General features: G+C 36.5%; 1 protein-coding gene across 2 annotated transcripts in view; it reads right to left on the bottom strand.

Moving 5' to 3' along the window:
• LOC118180797 (uncharacterized) overlaps positions 1 to 21,643 on the bottom strand; it is a 45,376-nt gene that overhangs the window by 7,075 nt on the left and 16,658 nt on the right. Inside the window, exons 3-7 of one of the 2 annotated variants that reach the window (XM_085817070.1) lie at positions 20,124 to 20,212; positions 16,164 to 16,349; positions 11,687 to 11,824; positions 7,379 to 7,434; positions 2,838 to 2,974 (exon numbers count right to left, since the gene is read on the bottom strand). In XM_085817070.1, the coding sequence (XP_085673196.1) occupies positions 2,838 to 2,974; positions 7,379 to 7,434; positions 11,687 to 11,824; positions 16,164 to 16,349; positions 20,124 to 20,212 (606 nt within the window). The remainder of the gene's footprint in view (positions 1 to 2,837; positions 2,975 to 7,378; positions 7,435 to 11,686; positions 11,825 to 16,163; positions 16,350 to 20,123; positions 20,213 to 21,643) is intronic. The other variant, XM_085817071.1, reaches the window with a different exon arrangement.

Consider the following 21,643-nt stretch of genomic DNA (forward strand, 5'->3'; position numbering starts at 1 on the left):
GGTTTCCTTTTGTAAAAACTTGATTTCTTAAAACTGTCGACAGTATGTCAGTATAGTTTTCAGACAGAGCGCTGGGAATATTAATGTTCCTTTTTACTCATCTATATTTAACAGTTCGAATTTCTTACAGGCAATATTGCAGTTTTAGCTTACTGAACATATTGCATAGATGAGTAACTTAATAATATTTATTAAACATTTTATATTATTTATTAAACATTATTTATTTTCTTAAACAATACAACCTTGTCAACAAGTGGCATTCGATTCCGGAGGATTCTTTTTCTGTCTTTACTTAGGTTTCTATTTTATTGCTTTATTTAGTAAAAATCTTTTGTAAGATTCAACATTCATAAAATATTTATCAAAATTTAAGAACATTCGAAATTTTTCCTAATCATTAAATATATTTCTCCAGCTGTAAAAATTATTTTTATAAATATTGATATAAATATTTACAACAAGTGCTTTTTCAGGAATCCCATCGTAAGTCAATTCTGACGTAAACCTGGAACCTGTTTTATTTTTGATAATATTTTCATAAATTAGGTCTTTATTTAAAAAAATAGTTAAGCATGTGAAAATTTGTGCAACATTTATAAAACATTTATTTCAATACATATATTTATGCACTACATACATACGTACATATATTAATACTCTTCCTTTGAACTGGTTAACATGAACAAAAGCACAGAAACATATAAAAGTGGACCTAGACTAAAAATAATAACCGAGTAATTGTTTTCATTTGGATGATTCACTGAAAAATTTATAAAGTGAAGCAGATTTGTAGATCTCTTAATCTTTTCAAAGTTTAGAAATCCAGGAAATCCGCAATTTTCTCGCTGGAGTACGAACTCTGTACTTTTCGACGGCCAGTCGGATGTACTTCGAATTACACCCTAATAGAACGTGATAAGGGAGGACAAAATGCTTTATAGACTTTTTAATCAGAAAATTCGAAACTGTTTTATTTTATTTATTTATTTGTGTGTGTGGGTGTGTGGGTATGCGTGTGTATTCATATACTTCTCGATAACATTCGACTACTTCTCGAATTTGTTTTTTAACTTATTAGAGAATTTTTTAATCTTAGTATTTGGTCGTGTCAAAAGTGAGGCATCGTAAGTCAGAACATATAAGCTCAGGACTAATGTAATGTAAATTTTCAGAAGGGAAAATTATAGTTAAATGCTGCAAATTACAAAAATATTGCACTTCCTTCAATTCATTCAATCTGTCATGTTTACAACACAATTGCAATCATACACATTTTAGCATTAACAAAGATTGGATTCAAGACATCTTTTTAATAATAATAAACAATATTAATTTACATAATATCATCCCCTTTTATAACATTTTAAAGTAGAATTTCCCTAATTTTAGTTGCTTTTTAGGTTTCCTCAATATAGTTAGATTTTACAAGCTAATAACAGGAAATCTTAGAATTCATCAGTAGGAAGCTTAGAATGCATTAGTGAGATACATTAATATTCAATACAATAAAGTTTGAGGATAATACTACATGTGATCGGATTTATGTGTGCAGTACTCTTTAAATGATAAGAATATGTATAATATGCTGTATATTATCATTACCGCAGGAATCTTATTTTTCAAATGAATCCTTAATAATGTCACAAATGAATTCTGTGCTGAAAGTAGTGCTATGTATTTAAATAAAAAATTGTACTACTTTTGAAGCAAGGATTTCTAAACAGTTCTTTGAATAAAAATTTTAGAAATCTGAAGGAGAAATGTTTGTATGATTTATTTATCAAAGTCACAGATAAAAAGATTAAAAAAATCATCTGTAACTTGAAAAACAAAAGCAAAATGTGGTGAATATTCACTAAAACTAGACTAAAAATAAAAAAAAGGATAATTCAATCGAACTTTCATAATCAAAATACTATGGCTTAAAAGAGCAACCACAAACAATTTTATGCTAGTCAGTCACTGACACGGAGAACGGCTGGGAATGAACAAACATAATAAACCAATTTGCCAACAGCTGACAATAGTAATCACTAAAAAAAAGGAACTTATTATCGAATATTATCCGATATTCCACTAAAAGGAATTTGGATCCCTCCCTTCTGATAACACACTATTTCACTTATCTCAGGATGCCAAATACAGAAAAATACTGTTAAATCGGAATCACGTGTGTCTGTGTGGGGGGGGAGAAGAGAATAGGCAGCAGTTTTGAAAGTGCACCTTGCCTACTGACATCACCTTATGGCTTGATTTTAAATTTTAATGTAATTAAACCATTCTATTTTCTTATCAAGGCTAAAGGAAGAGCTTATGGCTAAGACCATCAAAATAAGTTACTGTTTGATAGAGCAAAAGAAACTCAGAGATTTTATCCAGGTAGCAGCTGTTCTATCAAGTTTCCCCTTCCGTATGTCTCAGGCCACTGTAAAATAGCTTCACTTAAAATTAACGTTTTCATTAAAGTAATTTGCATCTTCATATGATGCTACGTATTGAAATGTTTTCTGTTGGGATACTGTAAAGAGAATTAAACAAATATAAAATGAAAGGTCTGAAACATCTTCAAATGATTTTAAGGCCTAAAAATATTTCAGGAAATAATTGAAAGTGTTGTGTTTGATTTATTTAAAACTTATAGGTATAATAATGGTTCCATTAAAAGGTCAATGAAAAGTATTTCTACAATAAAGAAAGCTGTTATTTCAAATTTAGCCATATTTATTATGAATGAATTTATATAAAAAGCGATGAGCCATTTTTTTGAACCCCTAACCAAAATAACTGTCGTAAAAAATAAGAATAAAATACCTCATGCAACTGATATTTATTACCTTGAGCTAATTTCTGAGCTCTTAAGTGATCCTTTTGTATTCTTTCTCTTGCTGTAGCTAATGCCACTAAACCTGCTGCAGCGAGGACCCCAGCCTGGCGCATTCCACCGCCCAGTACTTTACGGCATCTCATCACTCTATTAAAATAAAGAAAAATTAAATTAATTTTAAATATTTTACATGTTCAAGAGAATACAGCAGCCTCTTATGACAACTTTCTGTATAAATTTCTGTATTATATTAATATTAGAATATATTTATTTATTCTTGGTGGCTGATGAAAGAATGTATTCTTGGCTCTAGCAGCAGAAGTAATTAAACCAAACACACGACGTTTTATTCTTTGTGTGATAGATCACAATGTAACCTGAATTCATTTAGAGAAAGACTTGAAGATAAGTTTTAATTTTAAATATTCAGTCAAAATATCTTAGCTCATACTGGAATGAGTAAATTAAATCATTTCTTGAATAAGCTATTAGATGATAGGTAATCGCTTACTCTTAGTTAATTTTTAAGGGAAAATATACATAAATTGTCTTATAAGTGCTAACTTTCAACGGAGATTAGTAATTGAACTCTAAACGTGACTATCTTTACATGTTATATTGATCTTAAGTGCGGAATGATGTTCCTCTTGTTATCGAGAATATTTAGCAGATTCGATGCAGGATAACCTTAAACTAAGACGTAGGATAACCGTCCCACTTATGAAAAAAAATTTAAAAAACTGAAACAACGTAGAACAAGCCAGAACAAGGCCGAACAGGAGCAGAAGCAAGAGGCTGTTACTTAGCTTTAACTACGATCTGCAATACTGAGTTGACAGAAAGGCAAGTCTTTCTCTTTCTGGAATATCAGTGTTTAAGTAAACAGTTTACAGAATTCGCAATTAAATTAGGTTTAGTTCAGAAAGTCCAATACCCTGCGTTTCGCTGTTTGCTTGCCAAAGAACCACCCGTCTGAACTGGTGAATAAATAATATCAGGCCTAAGAGAAAATTAATAGGATTAGTGGGCTGACGGGTATTTCAGAGCTAAGTTTAAAATCTGCCTTGAACACTGATCATCAGTCACATCTGGAAAACTCCAAGTCCCCAAAGCTTCCTTTACAGCAGAAAGACATTCCATTATGATAGTGATGGACCAATGACATTGAGCGGTGTGTAATGGCTTCGCCTTAAAATTGTGTGTATGCTACGAATCGCCGCTGCACAAAATTCTGTGGAAATCTCTGACTTCTGATTCTGATCTCTGAAACGACCGAAAACGTTTGCCCATCCCTGTCCTAAACTGTTTAGCCACGAGACGGAAAAAATTTTCTCACAGTAATGCGAGGCCTCCTGATAAAAGCGAAGAAGGTTCACCTTTCTTGCTAAAATCAAAAAAGGTGAATTTCTTCGACAACGACCTCTTCTGCTTCCAGCTATAAGGAAAAGACTGGTGCCACTTCAGGTGCCGCACATGGGAAAAGACCGCACAGATGCACACTAGATACCTATAATAAGTTGGCCATTCTTGATATCGACAACGAGAACCTGGAGCCTCTGCAGACGGAAGTCAATGGTAAACTTTTCTTAATTACTCTTAAGAAAGTTCCAAAATCCATATGTCAAGACAACTAAGCATTCTCAGCGCCAACAGCCCCATTCACAGAAGAATCCTAACGTGTTCAACTTGAGACGTACAGAGGAGAGGAGTAATCCAACAACCAGGACATGATGGTGTAGAATCCTGTGTAGAAACGAATCACGAAACCAGACAACCGGTCAGAAACCAGACATGACGAAATTCCAGAGGATGGGCAACACACGACTTGCCATATCTAAGGTGGTGTGGTGTATTTAATTATGGCAAAGCACACTAGGGCTATCTGCCTAAGGGAACGGATGCCTTCTGGAGGACTTTCTAAGAGAAACTGGCTTGTATACACGTTACACATGGGGGAAAACCACGAAAACACCCACGCAGCCAGCCCGTTAGCGGGATTCGAACCTCAAACCGAACTACCAGTGTTCAGCGACTTTACCGCTCGGCCGCTGGTGGGCAAATGCAATATCTAAGACGACACTGGAAAATCTAATCCATCCTTATACTAGATCAATCTTTGACTTTAAAGGAACTAAACAAGCTACTGGAAGACTCGAGGACTTTAAAACAAAAAAGCTTGCTTTTTAAGAATTTGAGGTTAAACTTTTCTTCTGCTATGTTCATAGAAATATCACTTCTTTGATTAACAGAGATATTTAGTACTGCTTCTATATGCTACCGGATGAGAAGCTTCTTAAGTACTACTTAGGAGTATTCCAACATTCACCTGTGCTATGGACGTAAGATAGGCTCTGACGGCTCTAGGATTTCCTGTTAAAAGTGTAGTTCAACATACGGCCGAAGCCCAGATATCCCGAATATGCCTCTTTTTCTGTTCACTTTACCCAGGATTGATTAAGCCAAACTTATTTGCAATCTGGAATAACTTATGAGCCTTTGCATAAGCATAAATAAATACAAAGGAAAACGCGGTCTCAGGATCTTTTACCTCTTCCAGAAGTTTCGTCAAGCGCAAGCGCAGTGCTCTCTTTCACCAAGTATGTACAATGTGCACAAGACGATGAATTAACGGATTGTACCAAACCAAAATTAGAACCTCCCACTTGTGCCAACTGTGGACTTTCTCACACGCCAGTTTTAGGGTTGGTTCTTACTTTTCCAAACCAAGAAATCCTACTTCAGGAGCTTAGTTCTACAACCCAATTTCCTTATTTGTTCTAGAAGATACTACATAACCGGCCAAATATTATAAACAGAAGACCAGAGATATTAGAACTTTTCTCTCTAGATAATATCCCAATCTCGTTGGAAGAGTTGAGAGATATTTCCTCGGACCAAATGCCTCTAATACCTAGATTTGGTATGAACAAGCCAAAGATGTCTTCCCCAAACACACGGTAGACTAGAACTACTTCGCAATATTGCAATTACCTCGAGTTTCGTATTGAAACTCTTCGTTCAAAAAATACATCTTAACGCATCCGGAATATTCACCATCAATGTTCAGCTTTCTTTGAAAAGCCGTTACTCCAAACAACAGGTACTACATGCATGAATAGCTTCCCTTGCATATCAGGAATTTTATTACTAAGCGAAACAGTCTGCGTAAATAATTTAATAGAAATGCAATCGAGTTACTAAAATTAAGATTAACAGGCTCTCTACAATTAGAAAAAGGTCTTTTGTAATCTCTAAAAAATCTTTTATATTGCATCATATTGAAAACTGGTGTGCTAAAGTTGGCAACCTAAATTTGAAGGTTGATCAGAAAAACACACAGATCAAGTCTCCTCTAATCAGAAAACTAGACGTATGTGCATACACCAATCAGGAAAAGGCAGAGACATTCGCAAGTCACCTGACCCAGCAGTTTTCTCCGAATTATTCTCCTGTGGATAAGGACACTATCTTCTGCTTTGAAAACGCAATTCGGGAATAGCATACTGCTCCAGCTCCTAGTTAATATTATCAAATTAACTAGCCCCGAGGCATTCACTGAACTAATAAAACATTTCAGGACCAGAAAAAGCCCTAGAATGTGAGCACATTTCGATCAGGTTACTAAAGAACCTGCCTCGCAATGTAATATGCAAGCTTACAAGCTTACAAGCAATGTAATATGCAAGCTTACAAGCTTACAAGCAATGTAATATGCAAGCTTACAAGATTTTGAAAATTTGTATAGTAAAAGCTCAGTTTCCACTGATCTGGAGAGAAATCTGATCTAAAATATTTTCTTAGTCAAAAAAAAAAAAAAAAAAAAAAAAAAAAACTACTGAAGGACCATCAAGCTATCGCCCTATCAGTTTCCTCTCTGCATTGAAAAAAATTCGTTAAAGCATAATTTATGCCAGACTACATTGTCATCTTGTCATCTCAGAGCAACAGCAGGGCTTTAGGAAGGGAACTTTTCATCAGCTCATATAAATTTCAAAATTCATTGGAGCTATTCTCTGAAAAACTGAACCTCTCAATACTCATGCTGGACATGGGCAAAGCCTTCAACCACGTCTGGCATACTGGTTAGCTTTTCAAGCTGATTCAGCTTAAATTCCTTTGTGAGTTCATCCTCATCTTGAAATTCTTCCTAAAAAGTAGAACTTTCTCACTAAAATAGGGAGACAATTATATTCAACCATATCCCATCCGAGCTGGAGTTGTTCCAGCCTGGGTCCTATCATCCACTTACGGTATGTATACGACTTCCCAAAATTATGATCGCATCTAATATTTGTTAATTATACGCTATGAGTTAGAAAAAATGTGCAAGACAATTTTGAAATTAGAGGATTAAGCAAAGTAAACACGATACACAACGTGTTTTACCAGCTTTCGTAATATTTGTAAAATCATTTGATTCTTTTTTCATAGCATTAGGAATTTTTCTATTTATCTATGATAAATTACTGCATTATTAAGAAAACTGAATGAAACTGGTGTTAGTTATTTTAGGAAGCGACTATGTATAAATAAAGCAGAGTATTAGCTTACCTGCTAATAAATTCTGAAGATCCAGCAACAATGGAACCTACAGGCGCTCCAATTCCCTATGTAAATTTACTATTATTAGGAAAATATTTTATAAAAAAATACGATAATTTTTAATCTGTTTTAAATCGACTTAAATAGTAAAAGCTAAGGACACTGCCACCAAGAACAACAACAAAACATTTTTCTAAATTAATATAAAATGCTTATTTAAGCTAACCATTCTTTACATGTTATTGCATTTTCAAAAGACTTGATTAATACCTAAGATAAATAATTCTACTTCAGCAAACTTTTAAAAATTTGAGATTTTGTTAATGTTTAAAATTATGTATAGAACGTTATATAAAGTGTACTTTAAAAAAGGTTAATTGTTTTATTTCATCATTGGTGTCATCGATGATACTTAAAAAAGGGACAATTCTATTCAAAATACAGCATAGGAGTCAGCAGCTTCAAAGGCAAAGCTATTTGAAAACACTTACTGAGAAAAGTTAAAGCAAGTCTTATAACTGCTTAGTTCCATTGACTTGGATTAGACAAGTAAATTATACGAGTCAATTGACAGAGTTCAGTTGACTTGGATTAGACAAGTATTATTATTTACAAGTAAATTATATAAGTATGGTGGTACAAATTTTTGAGACAGATAATTACACGCTGCTTTTAATATAATAATTTAATTTGTATTAGCCGTTTTGAACAATAATAAATAAAACGTATCTGGAAAAGCAACTGTGATAATAAAAACAGATCGTTAATCATATCAATCTTTGAATTTATATTAACAATAAAATAAACATTATTTTGTTTTTCGTTGCTATGAGTTACCAGACTAGCAGCGTTGAGTTGTAGTAGGCAGGTCATCACAGTACTCACCCTCTAGTGCTAACGATACCTTACAAATATTTTGGGTTGATGCGAACTCGACGACCCGAGCGTGTTCTTGTCGTAGCATCTGATAAGTCGTAAGTCTTGGTTTCTGTCGAAGGCTTGGAACAGCTTGTACTGAAGTCTGTTGTAAATAGATGTGGATCTTGAGATGCAATTTGCAATGGTGAAGACGCATTCGCTCCAGTGGCTTCTGGTGTCCAGATAAATGCCGGCTTAAGACGGTCGATACTAAAGATGACTTCTTTTTCGTTGTCCTACATTTTAAAAGCTAGCACTTGATGTGGCCTTGAAAATTGTAGTGCGAGAGAAGGCTTTGAAGCATCACATCTGAGAAAAACATGAGATAAGTTTCTAAGTTCTTTTATGCATGAACACAGTTTGTTTGCAATGAGCGCTGGCAGGAACTGGTCGCAATTTTGACATGCACTTTCTAAGCTGATGCACGAATGTAACAGTATCTACGTTGCATTTAGATGGATTGACTGAATGTACGATATTCCCAGGCAAACGAAGATTAGTACCATATAACAGTTCGGCAGAAGAGGCATTCAGATCCTCTTTTAACGCTGATCGAAGACTTATAAGTAGCTAACACATCAGTCCACTGTAATGCAGTGTGCCATCGAATTGATTGTTTTAAGGAGCGATGAAATCTCTCGACAGTTCCATTGGAACTCGGATGGTAGGGGCTGGTTCTCACTTTGTAAGTGCCCAAATACTTAGTTAGTGACGTGAAGATTTCGGACTCGAACTGACGCCCCTGGTCAGTAGAAATGTGCTCCGGAACTCCAAATCGAGAAACCCAAACGGTGTAAAATGCCTTTGTCACCGTACCGTATCAGCTGAAATATCTACCAAAGGAACGGCTTCGGGCCAGGGAGTAAATCGATCAATGCAAGTAAAAATATAAGAAATACATTAGAAGGCGGGAATGGCCCAACCAATTCGAGGTGCACGTGATTTAAGCGAGATAAGAGCAAATTAAAATTTTTAAGTTGGCTGGTGGTGTGTCTGACAATTTTAGATCTTTCGCACTTCAAGCACGAACGTGTTCAGTTGGCTATATCGTTTTGCATGCTAGACCATACGAAACGTTGCTGTATCAGTTTCCTCGAAGCCTTGATGCCAGAATGTGATAGGCGATGTAACTGACTAAAAATGGCATAGCGAAACCCGGAGGGAACATAAGGTCGAAATCTTGAATCCTGAACATCACAATAAAGTGATTTATTGTGAGGCGACAGCTCACAATTTTTTTAGTGACCAGTTGAGATTGCTGGAAGATTTGCTTTTCAAGAAGGTTTGTAGTTTCTGAATCCCAGTGTTGTTCATCCGCAAGGGCAGCAAAGTTTATTGGCGAAGGGACGGCTAGTTCCTGCGCCAATAAACTAGTTCTTCAATACAAGACAAGGTGTCTACAACAATATTCTGCGAACCCTCAATGTAACGGATATCTGTTGAAAATTGCCCAATGAAGTCTAGGTATCTCATTTGACGAGTAGAAGCTTTATCCGAACGCAGTTGAAAAGCATAGGTTAAGGGTTTGTGATCTGTGAAGATCATGAAAACGCGTCCCTCTAGCATATGTCGAAATATTTGACAGCTTCATAAATTCCTAATAATTCGAGATCGTAAGTGAGGTATCTGGTTTGTGTTGGTGAGAGATTTTTAGAAAAATATGAAAGTGGTCTCCATAATTCTTAATCTTTCCTGTTGTAAAACTGCTCCTATACCTGTTGTTGATGCGTCAACATAGAGTGATAATGGTTTAGATGCTGAAGGATACTGCAAATTTGTTTTATTAAATTAAATCATTTTTGCATTTTGAAACGCTTCGCGAGATTTTGTGGTTCAGGTTATAACACGTTTATCATCTATAAGGATTGTGGTTTATCATTCCGTGACTTTTCTTTCTTTCGTTTCGCTATCGACGGAACAGCTGTCCCATTGGTTGCTCATACTGGTCGGGATGATTGGTTGGTCCCTAGTACTGTCAGACGTTATGGAATCTAAGGGTACAGAAGAGACATATTGAATGCCATGCAGGTTTTTAGAAATCCTGGGCCACTAATTCTCGAGGAGATAATAATGTTACTGCCCTGCGTGGTCGTACAGTCACGTCATGTGCTCTGAGTCAGGAACTTGGCTAATGAACAGGGCAATGTTCATTAGCCAAGTTCATTAGCGGACAATGCGACGACGTGTGCAATACCCCGGATTGTCAGCATGGTGACCATTGCTACGGCTTCCTTCTACGCTGCAGCTGAGACAGGCGCGCGTATAGTAATGCTCTGAAAGACGAACTGGACAAAGGAGTGATAAATTCCGATTCTAAATGCAGCACCAAGTTGGACATATTCGTGTGCGGAGGCACCGAGAAAATGAATATTACCAGTTTTAATTTATCACCGTCATACGGGTTCAGCACAAGGCATGTCGTATGGGGTGCCATTGGCTACACATTCCGGTCACCTCTTGTTTGCACAGCCGGTAATGTGGGGAGCCGCAGTTACATTTCTGACATGTTAAGGTTCGTAAAAGTAATCTATCTGAGAAGGCTGCTCAACGCCATATTTCGACAGGATAACGCACGACAGCATATTGCCTGCACTATCCTGACCTCCTTCGACATAGAAGGTATTTTTCTGTTGCCTTGCCCAGAACGTTCTCCAGATCTCTCATCCAGTTAGGATATCTGATAGTGGGTTGCTCCCAGACTGGCACGCTACCATCCGCCACCACCTTCAATCGATGAACTCTGGCATAAATAGGTTTCGTTCGTCAAAATAGTTGAAATCACACGGAGTGAAGTATCCGTATCCGTCATCCAAGCTCGGTTCGATACAATGTCCAGCCAGATTACAACCATTGTTGCTGCCAGAGGTAGCCGCTCAGTATTCTGAATTCTGCACTCCAAGTATTTGTGATACATTAAACCACCTGCAAATTCAACCATGGCTTTATTCCATTATATTACATTTGTATAATAAATAAGATTCTTTTATTTGCTTTTGTTCCTGGTATTGTAATTTTAATAACCAGGGCTGTACAAAATTCTAGATTTCCTTTCTTATTGGAGATATCAATTGATTGTCTCTGTTAATAATATATTATTAAAATTATTGCTTTCATAATATTTTATGCACAAACAATATGTAATAAATTCCATTCTATTAAAGTTTTTTTGCATGAGAAAGAAACATACGAAATATTTTTTCTATTGTAAGAAATATTTATAAATTCCTATTATATTTCTAAGCGCATTGCATATAATCTTAGCCTATATTAATTTGCTCTGAAAGTATTAAAAAAGGAGCATGCGCGTTCCTTTTAAAGGTTAAAATATTTGGAAAATATTATTGTTTTAAACAACTCATTTAATATCAAAAGGCAACAAAAATATTTTGCGTTACTCACTTTGGACAGGCATATAGAAACAGAATCACATTCTTTGACAATTTCATTTACAGGTATCCCGGACTGTACTGAAGCATTTACGATTCTTGCACCATCCATGTGAACTTTTATTCCACGGTTGTGAGCTAAAGCGCAGATCTAGAAGAGATTCGCAAGTTAAATATGGCCGATATTCCAAAAGTTTCGAAATATTAACTAACTTTTCATTCCTGACAAAATTTCTGAATTAGTCGTGAAAACATAATACTGTGTCCAAAAAGATACATTTTATTGTTTAATATATCATATATTAATTTTAATATTATTAAAATATTAATATCAAATATTGCCCAAAATTAATATTTTTATTTATTTATAAAACATTAATAAGAAAACTATAATAAGAATACATTTCGTCTTTGCATTACAATAGGAAATGGAGAATATGAAACTATCGGGAATTTATCTTTCGATGAGATATCTCAAATTCGACTTCTTTGGGAAACATGCTAGTAATATCTATGGATTAAGGCGTTTGTTTTAGCAATTATGAGTCTTAAAATTCCCTTTTTTGCGCAATGCAATACGCTTTCGTTTTACAGTCTGTAATAGTTTGAAAACTAGTTTAATAAAACTAGGTTTAAATAAAAATAAGTGTCCGAAACAAGAATTTTATTGTGGATAAAATTAAATCACGCGCTGTAGTGATCAGCTAGTTTTCACAATATATTAAAAAATGGCATTCCTTTGAAAGCGTGTTATTCTATTGGAAGTTCGTGCTTTATTATCGACTGAAATATAAAGACAATTGACAGAAATCTAGAATCTGATACAAGGTGTATTGGTTCAGCGACAAAAGGGTCACTTAATATAGGCTTTAAATTAAAATTAGTCTTTGAATTCTGATTCACCAACCTGAATTTCAGGAGATATTAATACTTACAATTTAGTAAAAGTATACAAATTACAATGCATTTTTTTTTCTGAAATGATGACAAAATATATCCACTGCTTTCATAACATAAAAAATTCAATTTGCATAAGAATTTATGAAGATTATCCAGCAAAGTAAAAAATAAAGAGTTCAATCTAGTAATAAGATTCCCTAAATATTCTAGGCTATTTTCTACAGGAAATGTAGAATGAGTAAATCAATGAAGTTGGACAAATAAGTAAATAAATAATATATTACTGCTATGTATATTTCTTTTACATTGCCTGCTTCCAATTATTTTTGGTCATTATGTCACGAAAATGCTACATGTTTCGTACAAAATATAGCATTTTTATGTTTTATGTTAAAAACGAGTAAGCGTAACCGGAATTGTAAATATATATAAATAAAATAAATTCAGTACTTCCGCACGAGAAACATGAAACTGAGAGGTAAATTTATTTGTTAAACGAAACTGAATCATACACTGAAGTGACAAAAGTCATGGGATACCTCCTAATATTTTGTCGGTCCTCCTTTTGTCCGGCGAAGTGCAGCAACTCGACGTGGCATGGACTCAACAAGTGGTGGAAGTCCCCTGCAGGAATAATGAGCCATGCTGCCTCTATAGACGTCCATAATTGTGAAAGTGTTGACGGTGCAGGGTTTTGGGCACGAACTGACCTCTCGATGATGTCCCATAAATGTTCGATGGGATTCATGTCGGGCGATCTAGGTGGCCAGATCATTAGCTGGAATTGTCCAGAATGTTCTTCTAACCAATCGCGAACAATTGTGACCCGGTGACATGGCGCATTGTCATCCATAAAAATCCCATCGTTGTTTGAGTACGTGAAGTCCATGAATGGCTGTAAGTGATCTCCAAGTAGCTGAAGGTATCCATTTCCAGTCAATGATCGGTTTAATTGCATCAGAGGACCGAGTCCATGCCATGTAAAAACAGCCCAGACCATTATGGAACCACCACCAGCTTGAACAGTGCCTTGTTGACAACTTGGGTCCATGCCTTCGTGGGGTCTGTGCCACACTCGAACCCTCCCATCAGCTCTTACCAACTGAAATCGTGACTTATCTGACCACGCCACGATTTTCCATTCGTTTAGGGACCAACCGATATGCTCACGAGCCCACGAGAGTCGCTGCAGGCCTGCGGATAAAGCCTGCGGATAAAGTCCTAAAGAATATTTCTAAAGAACGATCATGTACAGATATTTGAAAAGCAGTGTAATGCTTGGGAAAATGTACTGAAAGAGAAAGAAACAGTTTTGGAAACAAGTATGAAAGAAAAGCGCCGCCCAGACGGTGTCCGCCGATAACATCGCGGACGAAAACGTCGCGGAGAAAACAATGCAAGGCGAAAACGTCGTGCTACAAAACATCGTGGGAGAAAACATCGCAAAGAGAAAACATCGCAGTTCTAAAACATCGGGGTAGAAAACATCGTCGTCGAAAATAAAGCGGTTCAAAAACTTCGCAGGTTAAAAACATCTTCGTCGAAAATATCGTGGTAAAAAATAAAGTATCTACAAATCATCGCATGACGATAACATCGCAGACATGCTTTTTTCAGGTTTTAATAACTGTAAATGGATATTCCCATAATGATTTGTGAACGCAAGATGGAAAGAAGGATAATTTTTACTTTCATATTCTTTTTTTTTTTCATTTATTTTTACTTCAGAGCAATTAAACTTTATAATCAATCAAGTAATATTGTACATAATAAGGATTTAAAACAAATTTAATATAGTGGAGTACTTGTACATTGACGCAATTTCACTTGGCTATCAATTAAGCTTTTCCTGTTTTACAACTAGTATACAATTTTGGAAATAATATTTCCAAGTTTCAGTTGCATCTATCACTTCTTTTCACTTCTTTCTTGTAGTAAAGAAATAGCTACATATTTTCAGAAAATGGCAAATAAACAATAAGTAAAGATCATTATTACATCTCTTTTAAGAAAATACACTTCCTCTCAAAAAATAAGTAGTAAGTAAGGCAAAACACGGAATAAAACAAGAACCATTTAATGGATATCCGTAAAATTGATCCAAGAGGTTGGCAGGCCATTACTAGACCACATAGCAAACAATAAAGCAAAGGCATACAAAAACACATGTATTACTACCATCACATAGTAAAAGTCAAATGGATCTGAGAAGAATGTGCAACGGAAACATCACGCCAATAACGGGTATGATACCCTTTGGCTGAAATGCATGCTTGACTACGGCGAGGCAAGCTGGTAAAAGTGTCATTGATCTCTTGTGAGGCAGTAAGGCCCATTCCTGTACTAACGCATATCGGAACTTGTGCAGGGTGCCTGGCGGAAGACTGCGACCTGCTATGCGTCTTCCTAACATGCCCCACGCATGCCCTGTGGGATTTAGGTCTGATTATCTAGTCGGCCACGCCAGATGTAGAATGGTTTCAATCTCCAGATAACTCAGTAACACTCGTGCTGTAAGCGGGCCGGCGTTATCATCCATAAATATCAGTTGGTGCCCATTGCAGTGACAAAAGGACGCACAATAGAGTGTAGAATTTGGTTACGATATCTAACGGCTGTGAGGAACCAGCAGAAATCACGTAGAGGTCGATGCGGCCGTTCGTTGCTATCCTAGCCCATACAAGTTAGCCTCCTTCTCTGTAATGGTCTCTTTCAACGATGTTTGGCGCCCGATAGTGTGTCACTGGGTCTCGCCATATCATTGCCATTCAGGAATCATTCTGGATGTTAAATCGAGACACATCCATAGAATACGTGGCCTCACTGCTCTGGTGTCCAACTGCGATGTTTACGGGCTCAATTCAAACGCGTCTGACATATGATAGGGACAAAGGAACACAAACCACAGATCGTTGGGCGTACAGTCCATCTTCATGCAGTCAACGCGACACAGTTTAATGGGATATAGGCCGTCCTGCAGCAGCAAGAAATGTGACGTTAGCTGTCGTTTTTAGTGATCTGCGGCGACTGGCACATAGCAACACGAAGCGATAGTTGTTTTGATCCAGTTTAGAAACAATACCACAGATCTGATGATGATACTATGATGCACATTCAGCTCTCTCTCAAGAGTGGATTGTCTAGCTCCAGCTTGCAACATCCAACAGCCCTCTAGTGCATTTCATTGTGGAAATGGTGTCTTCGGCTCATGCTACCCGATTTGGTTATCTAGGATTACACGGAACTATTGTTGCTTGCTCATTGTGTCAATGCGCAAGCAGATCAAATGGTCCGGCATGCCTCTTTTTAAGGCGTTGTGGCGGGATTGCGTTTTATGTTGATTTTGGTTACTTGTTTGCATTCGGCGATGAAACCTCTACCTTTCATATAAATTGTATGTTTTAATTCCTCTTTGTACATTTGTACCTTTCCTTTTAACGTTTGTTGCTTATTTTTTTAGCACAACTGTATTATTGCCGCAATTATCTCTATACCACATGCTTATCTCTTTAGGTACAAATATTAAAAATATTCCTATCTATAGAGATAAGAATAATAATACTTTACTTAATTTGAAGTAATATATTCACCTTCTGAATGAATAAAAGAGGCAGTACCCTTCCTCCACATCTGTTGTGAGAGTTTTCTAGACATATGAGAGCAGTCTGAGGCTCGTGGCAAGATGGGTCTGGGGATCGTATTTTGTTTACCACTTGTTCCAAATCAAACGTTCCATCTTCACGTGTAGTTAAAGTGCTAACGTGAACTCCTCCTAGCTGTTGGAAAAACATATTTCTATAAAAAGGATGTCTAAAGAAGAAGGTTTTTTAAAAATCTTATTGAATCATCATGACATTTTGATGTTAATGATATCTTTATCTTAGTTTTTCTATTTTCATATTTTATTACACTCTTAGACGAAAAAAAAAAAAAAAAAAAAAAAAAGGACGCACCGAGAAGGAGTTTTCCGAATGGGACGAAAATCGGTAGAATTGATGTATATGCACAGAAAAACAAATGATTACAGTTTGAGAAAAATTGGATGATTTATTGAAGTGATAGAGCTTCACAAAGTGAAAAAGTCAGTAACGCGTTTTTCCAACTCTGGCCCTTATAAAAGCAGTTAGTCGGCTTGGCATCGATTGATAGAGGTTGCGGATGTCCTCCTGAGGGATATCGTGCCAAATTCTGTCCAACTGGCGCGTTAGATCGTCAACATCCCGAGCTGGTTGAAGGGCCTTGCCCATAATGCTCCAAACGTGCTCAATAGGAGAGAGATCAAGCGACCTTGCTGGCCAAGGTAATGTTCGGCAAGCTCTAAGGCAAGCAGTCGAAACATGTGCAATGCGGGGGCGGGCATTATCTTGCTGAAATGTAAGTCCAGGGTGGCGCGACATGAAGGGCAACACAACGGGCCTTAAAACTTCATCGACGTACCGCTATACTGTAAGGTTGCGACGGATGACAACCAAAGGGGTCCTACTATGAAATGAAATGACACCATCACGACAACCAGACCATAACGCCTGGTTGTCGGCCTGTCTGAAGAAGTCAGGTTGATATCACACCGCTGTCCGGGAAGTCTCCAGACTCGCCTTCGCTGGTCATCGGGGCTCAGTTCAAAGAAGGACTTATCACTGAACACTTCAGTCAGTGACATTCCATTGCGAATGACCCCGACACCACTGAAAACGGGCTTGACGTTGTACAGAGGTCAATGTTAGTCGGCGCAAGGGGCGCCGTGACCTCAGCCTCCTTTCTGTGAGCCGTCTATGAATGGTCCTTGCGGTCACTGAAGCACTAGTTGCACGTACAATCGGTGATAATGATGCATCTGAGGCTGTGCGTGCCACTCTGACGATAGCTCGGTCTTCACGTTCTGTCGTTTTTCTAGGCCTACCTCTTCCTTCTTGACGCTGTGTGCACTCATGGTTCACCCATTCCTGCCAACATCGTCTAATAGCGGCATCGCTCCTGCTCAAATGTAGAGGTATTCGCCGATAAGACCAACCGGCTTCTTTGAGCCCAACTACACGACCTCTCTCAAGTTCTGACATCTGCGCATATCGTTCCCGCACCTGTATGGAGGCAAAGTTATTCGTGAAGAATTTATGACCTGGAATCGTAATTTCTCCGCTTAAATATCCTGCCAGTTAAACAGATCAGATGCGCTGTAGCGACAACCGTTCGTTTATTGGCAGCCAAAATGTAAAATTTTGCATTTTGCGTCGAAACCTGTATGCATATCAATTTGTGTCCAATTGTCTTTATATCTTCTCGGCGCGTCGTGGTGCGTCCCTTTTTTTTGTCTAAGAGTGTATATTGTGTTAGCTGATATGGGTAGCGTTGTTATTTTACAAAGCGTAAAGTTCTCTAACTTTTCATCCATGCGGCCTCAAACAACCAGTTTTCAGAGCTGTTACGATTCAACATGGCGTATGATATTTTCTTTTAAATTAAAAGTTTTTCTTGTTGATCTGATATAGTAGTCTAAACGCATATACTTGCTTTTTAATAGTTTACATGATTTTTAACAATATCCGCTAATAGAGCACGTCGTAAGAATCACCAAAGTAGTTCTTCAGAACAGTTATTGCACTAACAGTAACTCTTCCCTGCTGTTGAAAAAACAAATAACTATTGAAATTACTTTACAAAATGAGAAGTCTTTTTAAAGTCCAGCAGAAAGAAAGAAATGCAGAGGAACGGTATTTCATTAGAACTTCTACCCTACGTGTGTGTGTGATTATGGCAAAGCCTCGAGGGCTATCTGCCTAGGGGGAGGGATGCCTTCGTGGAGGACTTTCTAAGGGAAACTGGCTCGTATACACGTTACACATGGGGAAAACCACGAAAACACCCATGCAGCCAGCCCGTTCGCGGGATTCGAACCTCGGACCGAACTACCAGTATTCAGCGACTTTACCGCTCGGCCGCTGGTGGGCCCTTCTACCCTACGAACTTTATTATATTTATACTCGTATTTTAATATGATTAGAATTTGCTTGCAATTTTATTTTAATATGATTAGAATTTGCTTGCAATTTTTTAAAAATTATTCCCAATGCTCGTAACAAAGAAAACGAATTTTCGATCTGGTTCTTCTGTCATTACAAACTCTCAGACACTTCAGCGGCATAGCTAATATAAACTTAAATTAGCCTTTTTAAAATTTCTTCATTGAGATTTCCTGCTATTTACAAATAATTCCAAAATTTCCTCTCTTAAATTTTTATCACATTTGCTACTAAAGGAATATCAAGCATGCGTAATTATTTTCTTATTTAAAATTACAGCATTTTATCCCATGAAAAAAAGTTCGACTCAATTTCCTGTGCCATGATATTATCCGATAGCTCTCTCTGCTGCTTTGCAAATAAATTGCAGATAATAAAGAAAAACTTATTACATTCTACCCCTAACTACTGTCAAAAGTAAGTAATGTTTACTGGATTTCTTTTTTTTTATAGCATCTCAGGTAGCGAAGCCGTAGATGTTTTTGCTATGAATGGTACAACAAATAATTTAATTAAGCCTCAACTTAATTATTTTTAATGGGATTTCATAAAAATCAACGGTCTGCATTCTTCATAAAAAGATTAAAAGCATTTATAGATGCACTCTCAATATTTTAAGTCCAGGTCTGGAAAACATGTTACCGTTCGGTTGCTGAACAGCGGGAGGGATGGCAATGCAACGGGCCGAATAGCAGCATGATTTGGTGTATGTTGGTGTATTTAATTATGGCAAAGCACACTAGGGCTATCTGCATAAGGGAAGGGATGCCTTCGTGGAGGACGTTCTAAGGGAAACTGGCTCGTATACACGTTACACATGGGGAAAACCACAAATAGTAGCAGGAATAACGGGAGTGAAACTCTGATACGGTTGAGATGTGATGCAAGCTAATCGTGATATTTGAGTTTCGCTAACCAAATATAATTTTTGTTTTTAACTTTCCTATTGCTTCATTTTCTCACGGGTTCTTTCATTCTAAAATTTTATGCAAATTTGAGTGGGAAACAGTTCAGCATAAAGTTAGAGGAGTAGATCGTTATCGCATGTGAGAGCTTTGGACTAACGGCGGCTGTCTGTCGTCCAGCTTGTCACTTCGCGAATAACTGCTGCCTCGCGTAAAACTTCAAAGTAGATTTGGTTGGTAAATTCACATTATGAATAACTGTTAGTAGTTGTCTGTGAACTTGTAACCTCTGTTTGAAATGATTAAATATTTGTACTTTCAAGAAGTTTAATTTTGGAAGGAAGACTTTGTTCCTTTGTTTTTGTTGTTTGTGTGTTCATCGTCAGGTCTAGATAAATTGTAAATTTGTATTGTAATATTTTAAGCCTCACATGTAGTGATGCAGAACGCATTTAAATTTAAAGCAATTTCTGTTTGCTAGTAGTTAAGTTAATGGTGAAAATTTACCAAATAATTTTATGTAACAGTTAATATGTAATTGTGTTTTATGTTTTTGTTCACAACAATGTAAAAAACTATAGATAAGCGTTCATAACTATTTTAAAAAATAAAGAAAATCTTGAAGTACCTGCGAAATTCCGCCTTGCTCGTATACGAAAATATGTGACTGGTCTCCCACCATGACTTCCTGGCCCCTAGTCCAGCAGTGCGCCATCACTGTAAAAGAAGATGCGTCATAATTTATGATCAATGGAATATATATATATATATATATATATATATATATATAATAAAAACAAACTTAGAAGTGAATGACCAGCAGAAATTTTGATAGCGTAGAAGTTTTGATCCATAATGAATAGAAAATTGGACACGAAGGCAGATTAAATCTTCAACGAAGTAAAAAGAAAGTATTGTAATCGCAAAAAGTTTCAGGCAGCATATTTCAACGAAAATATCCATTTTGACCGCTTTCGAATGCAATTTAACGATGTATTTGCTTGATATCTGTACGTAAGGACAGAATAAAAGACTCTTTTCTTCCAAAAAAATTATAAAACTGCTTTAATATGAATTCTGAAGAGAATTTTTCGTGGCGTCTGTACGAACGTATGTACGTACGTGAGTATCTCGCATAACTCAAAAACGAGTAGCCTCAAGAAAGTTGAAATGTTGTATATAGGACTGCTATAACATGTACATGTGCACCTCGTATTTTGGTTGCAATCGGCCGCACCAAACGTATATAAATATATTTATATATATATCCACTCTGTTACCCGGCTCAGTGATCTCAGTTTCTTTACTCTCATATGTTTGTAAATTGTACATTTTTTGCTTTAAAAATGATTGAATTATGTTGTTCTTATCTTCCGGTTGAGGGTTTTATGCCTTTAGTAAATCTGTATGCAATATTTTCAGAATTATCAACAATTTTAAAGTTGTTCAAGTGCCGCTAAGCCTAATAATTTTTTTGATGGCGGCCATTGCTTGTTCACATTTGAAACAGCAGAGTAGTGGATTTGTTGCCAATCTAGAGAAACGTAGCTTCGCAACAACAAAGATAACGCCTTCGTTTATTATTGCGAATTAAATCATGCTTAATCCTTTCTGGAATTTTTTCGAGGAAATAAGTGTTTAAGATTTACTTTAATTTTTAATACAGATATTTTGAGTTTTTATGTATTTTTGCCTCGTCGCGAAGTGAGAACTGAATTAATTGAATGAGAAATACTAAACCGTCTGTGAAAAACTGTTTCTTTTTTGTTTTGTTTGCTTAATTTCTTTTATACATCGTTCTAGCTTTATTATAGTATTTGAATAGAACATGTGGCAAAGATTAGATAATTCTTTAAATGATATAAATTTTGTGCATTCTGAGTTATAATATGACCAGTCAACTAAAATACTTTTCATCCCTAGTAATAGATGGCGCCACACGACGTCTCATTTGTTCAAAGTTTACTTATTCTACGAACGGCGGCGCAGGAGCCTCCGTCGCTAGTAATATCTGAGTTCTAGCACAGCATGTGCACAAGTACTTCCATATTATTGGATACAACTTTCTCGATTACTCAAGCATTTAAAAGTATAATATATTGGTAAAGACTGTTAATGGCCGATTGCCTCTTACTAAGTGATAAGACA

This window comes from Stegodyphus dumicola, chromosome 5 (assembly GCF_044657685.1).
Source record: "Stegodyphus dumicola isolate Sdum_Otavi_A_Nest chromosome 5, ASM4465768v1".
Lineage (NCBI taxonomy): Eukaryota > Metazoa > Arthropoda > Arachnida > Araneae > Eresidae > Stegodyphus > Stegodyphus dumicola.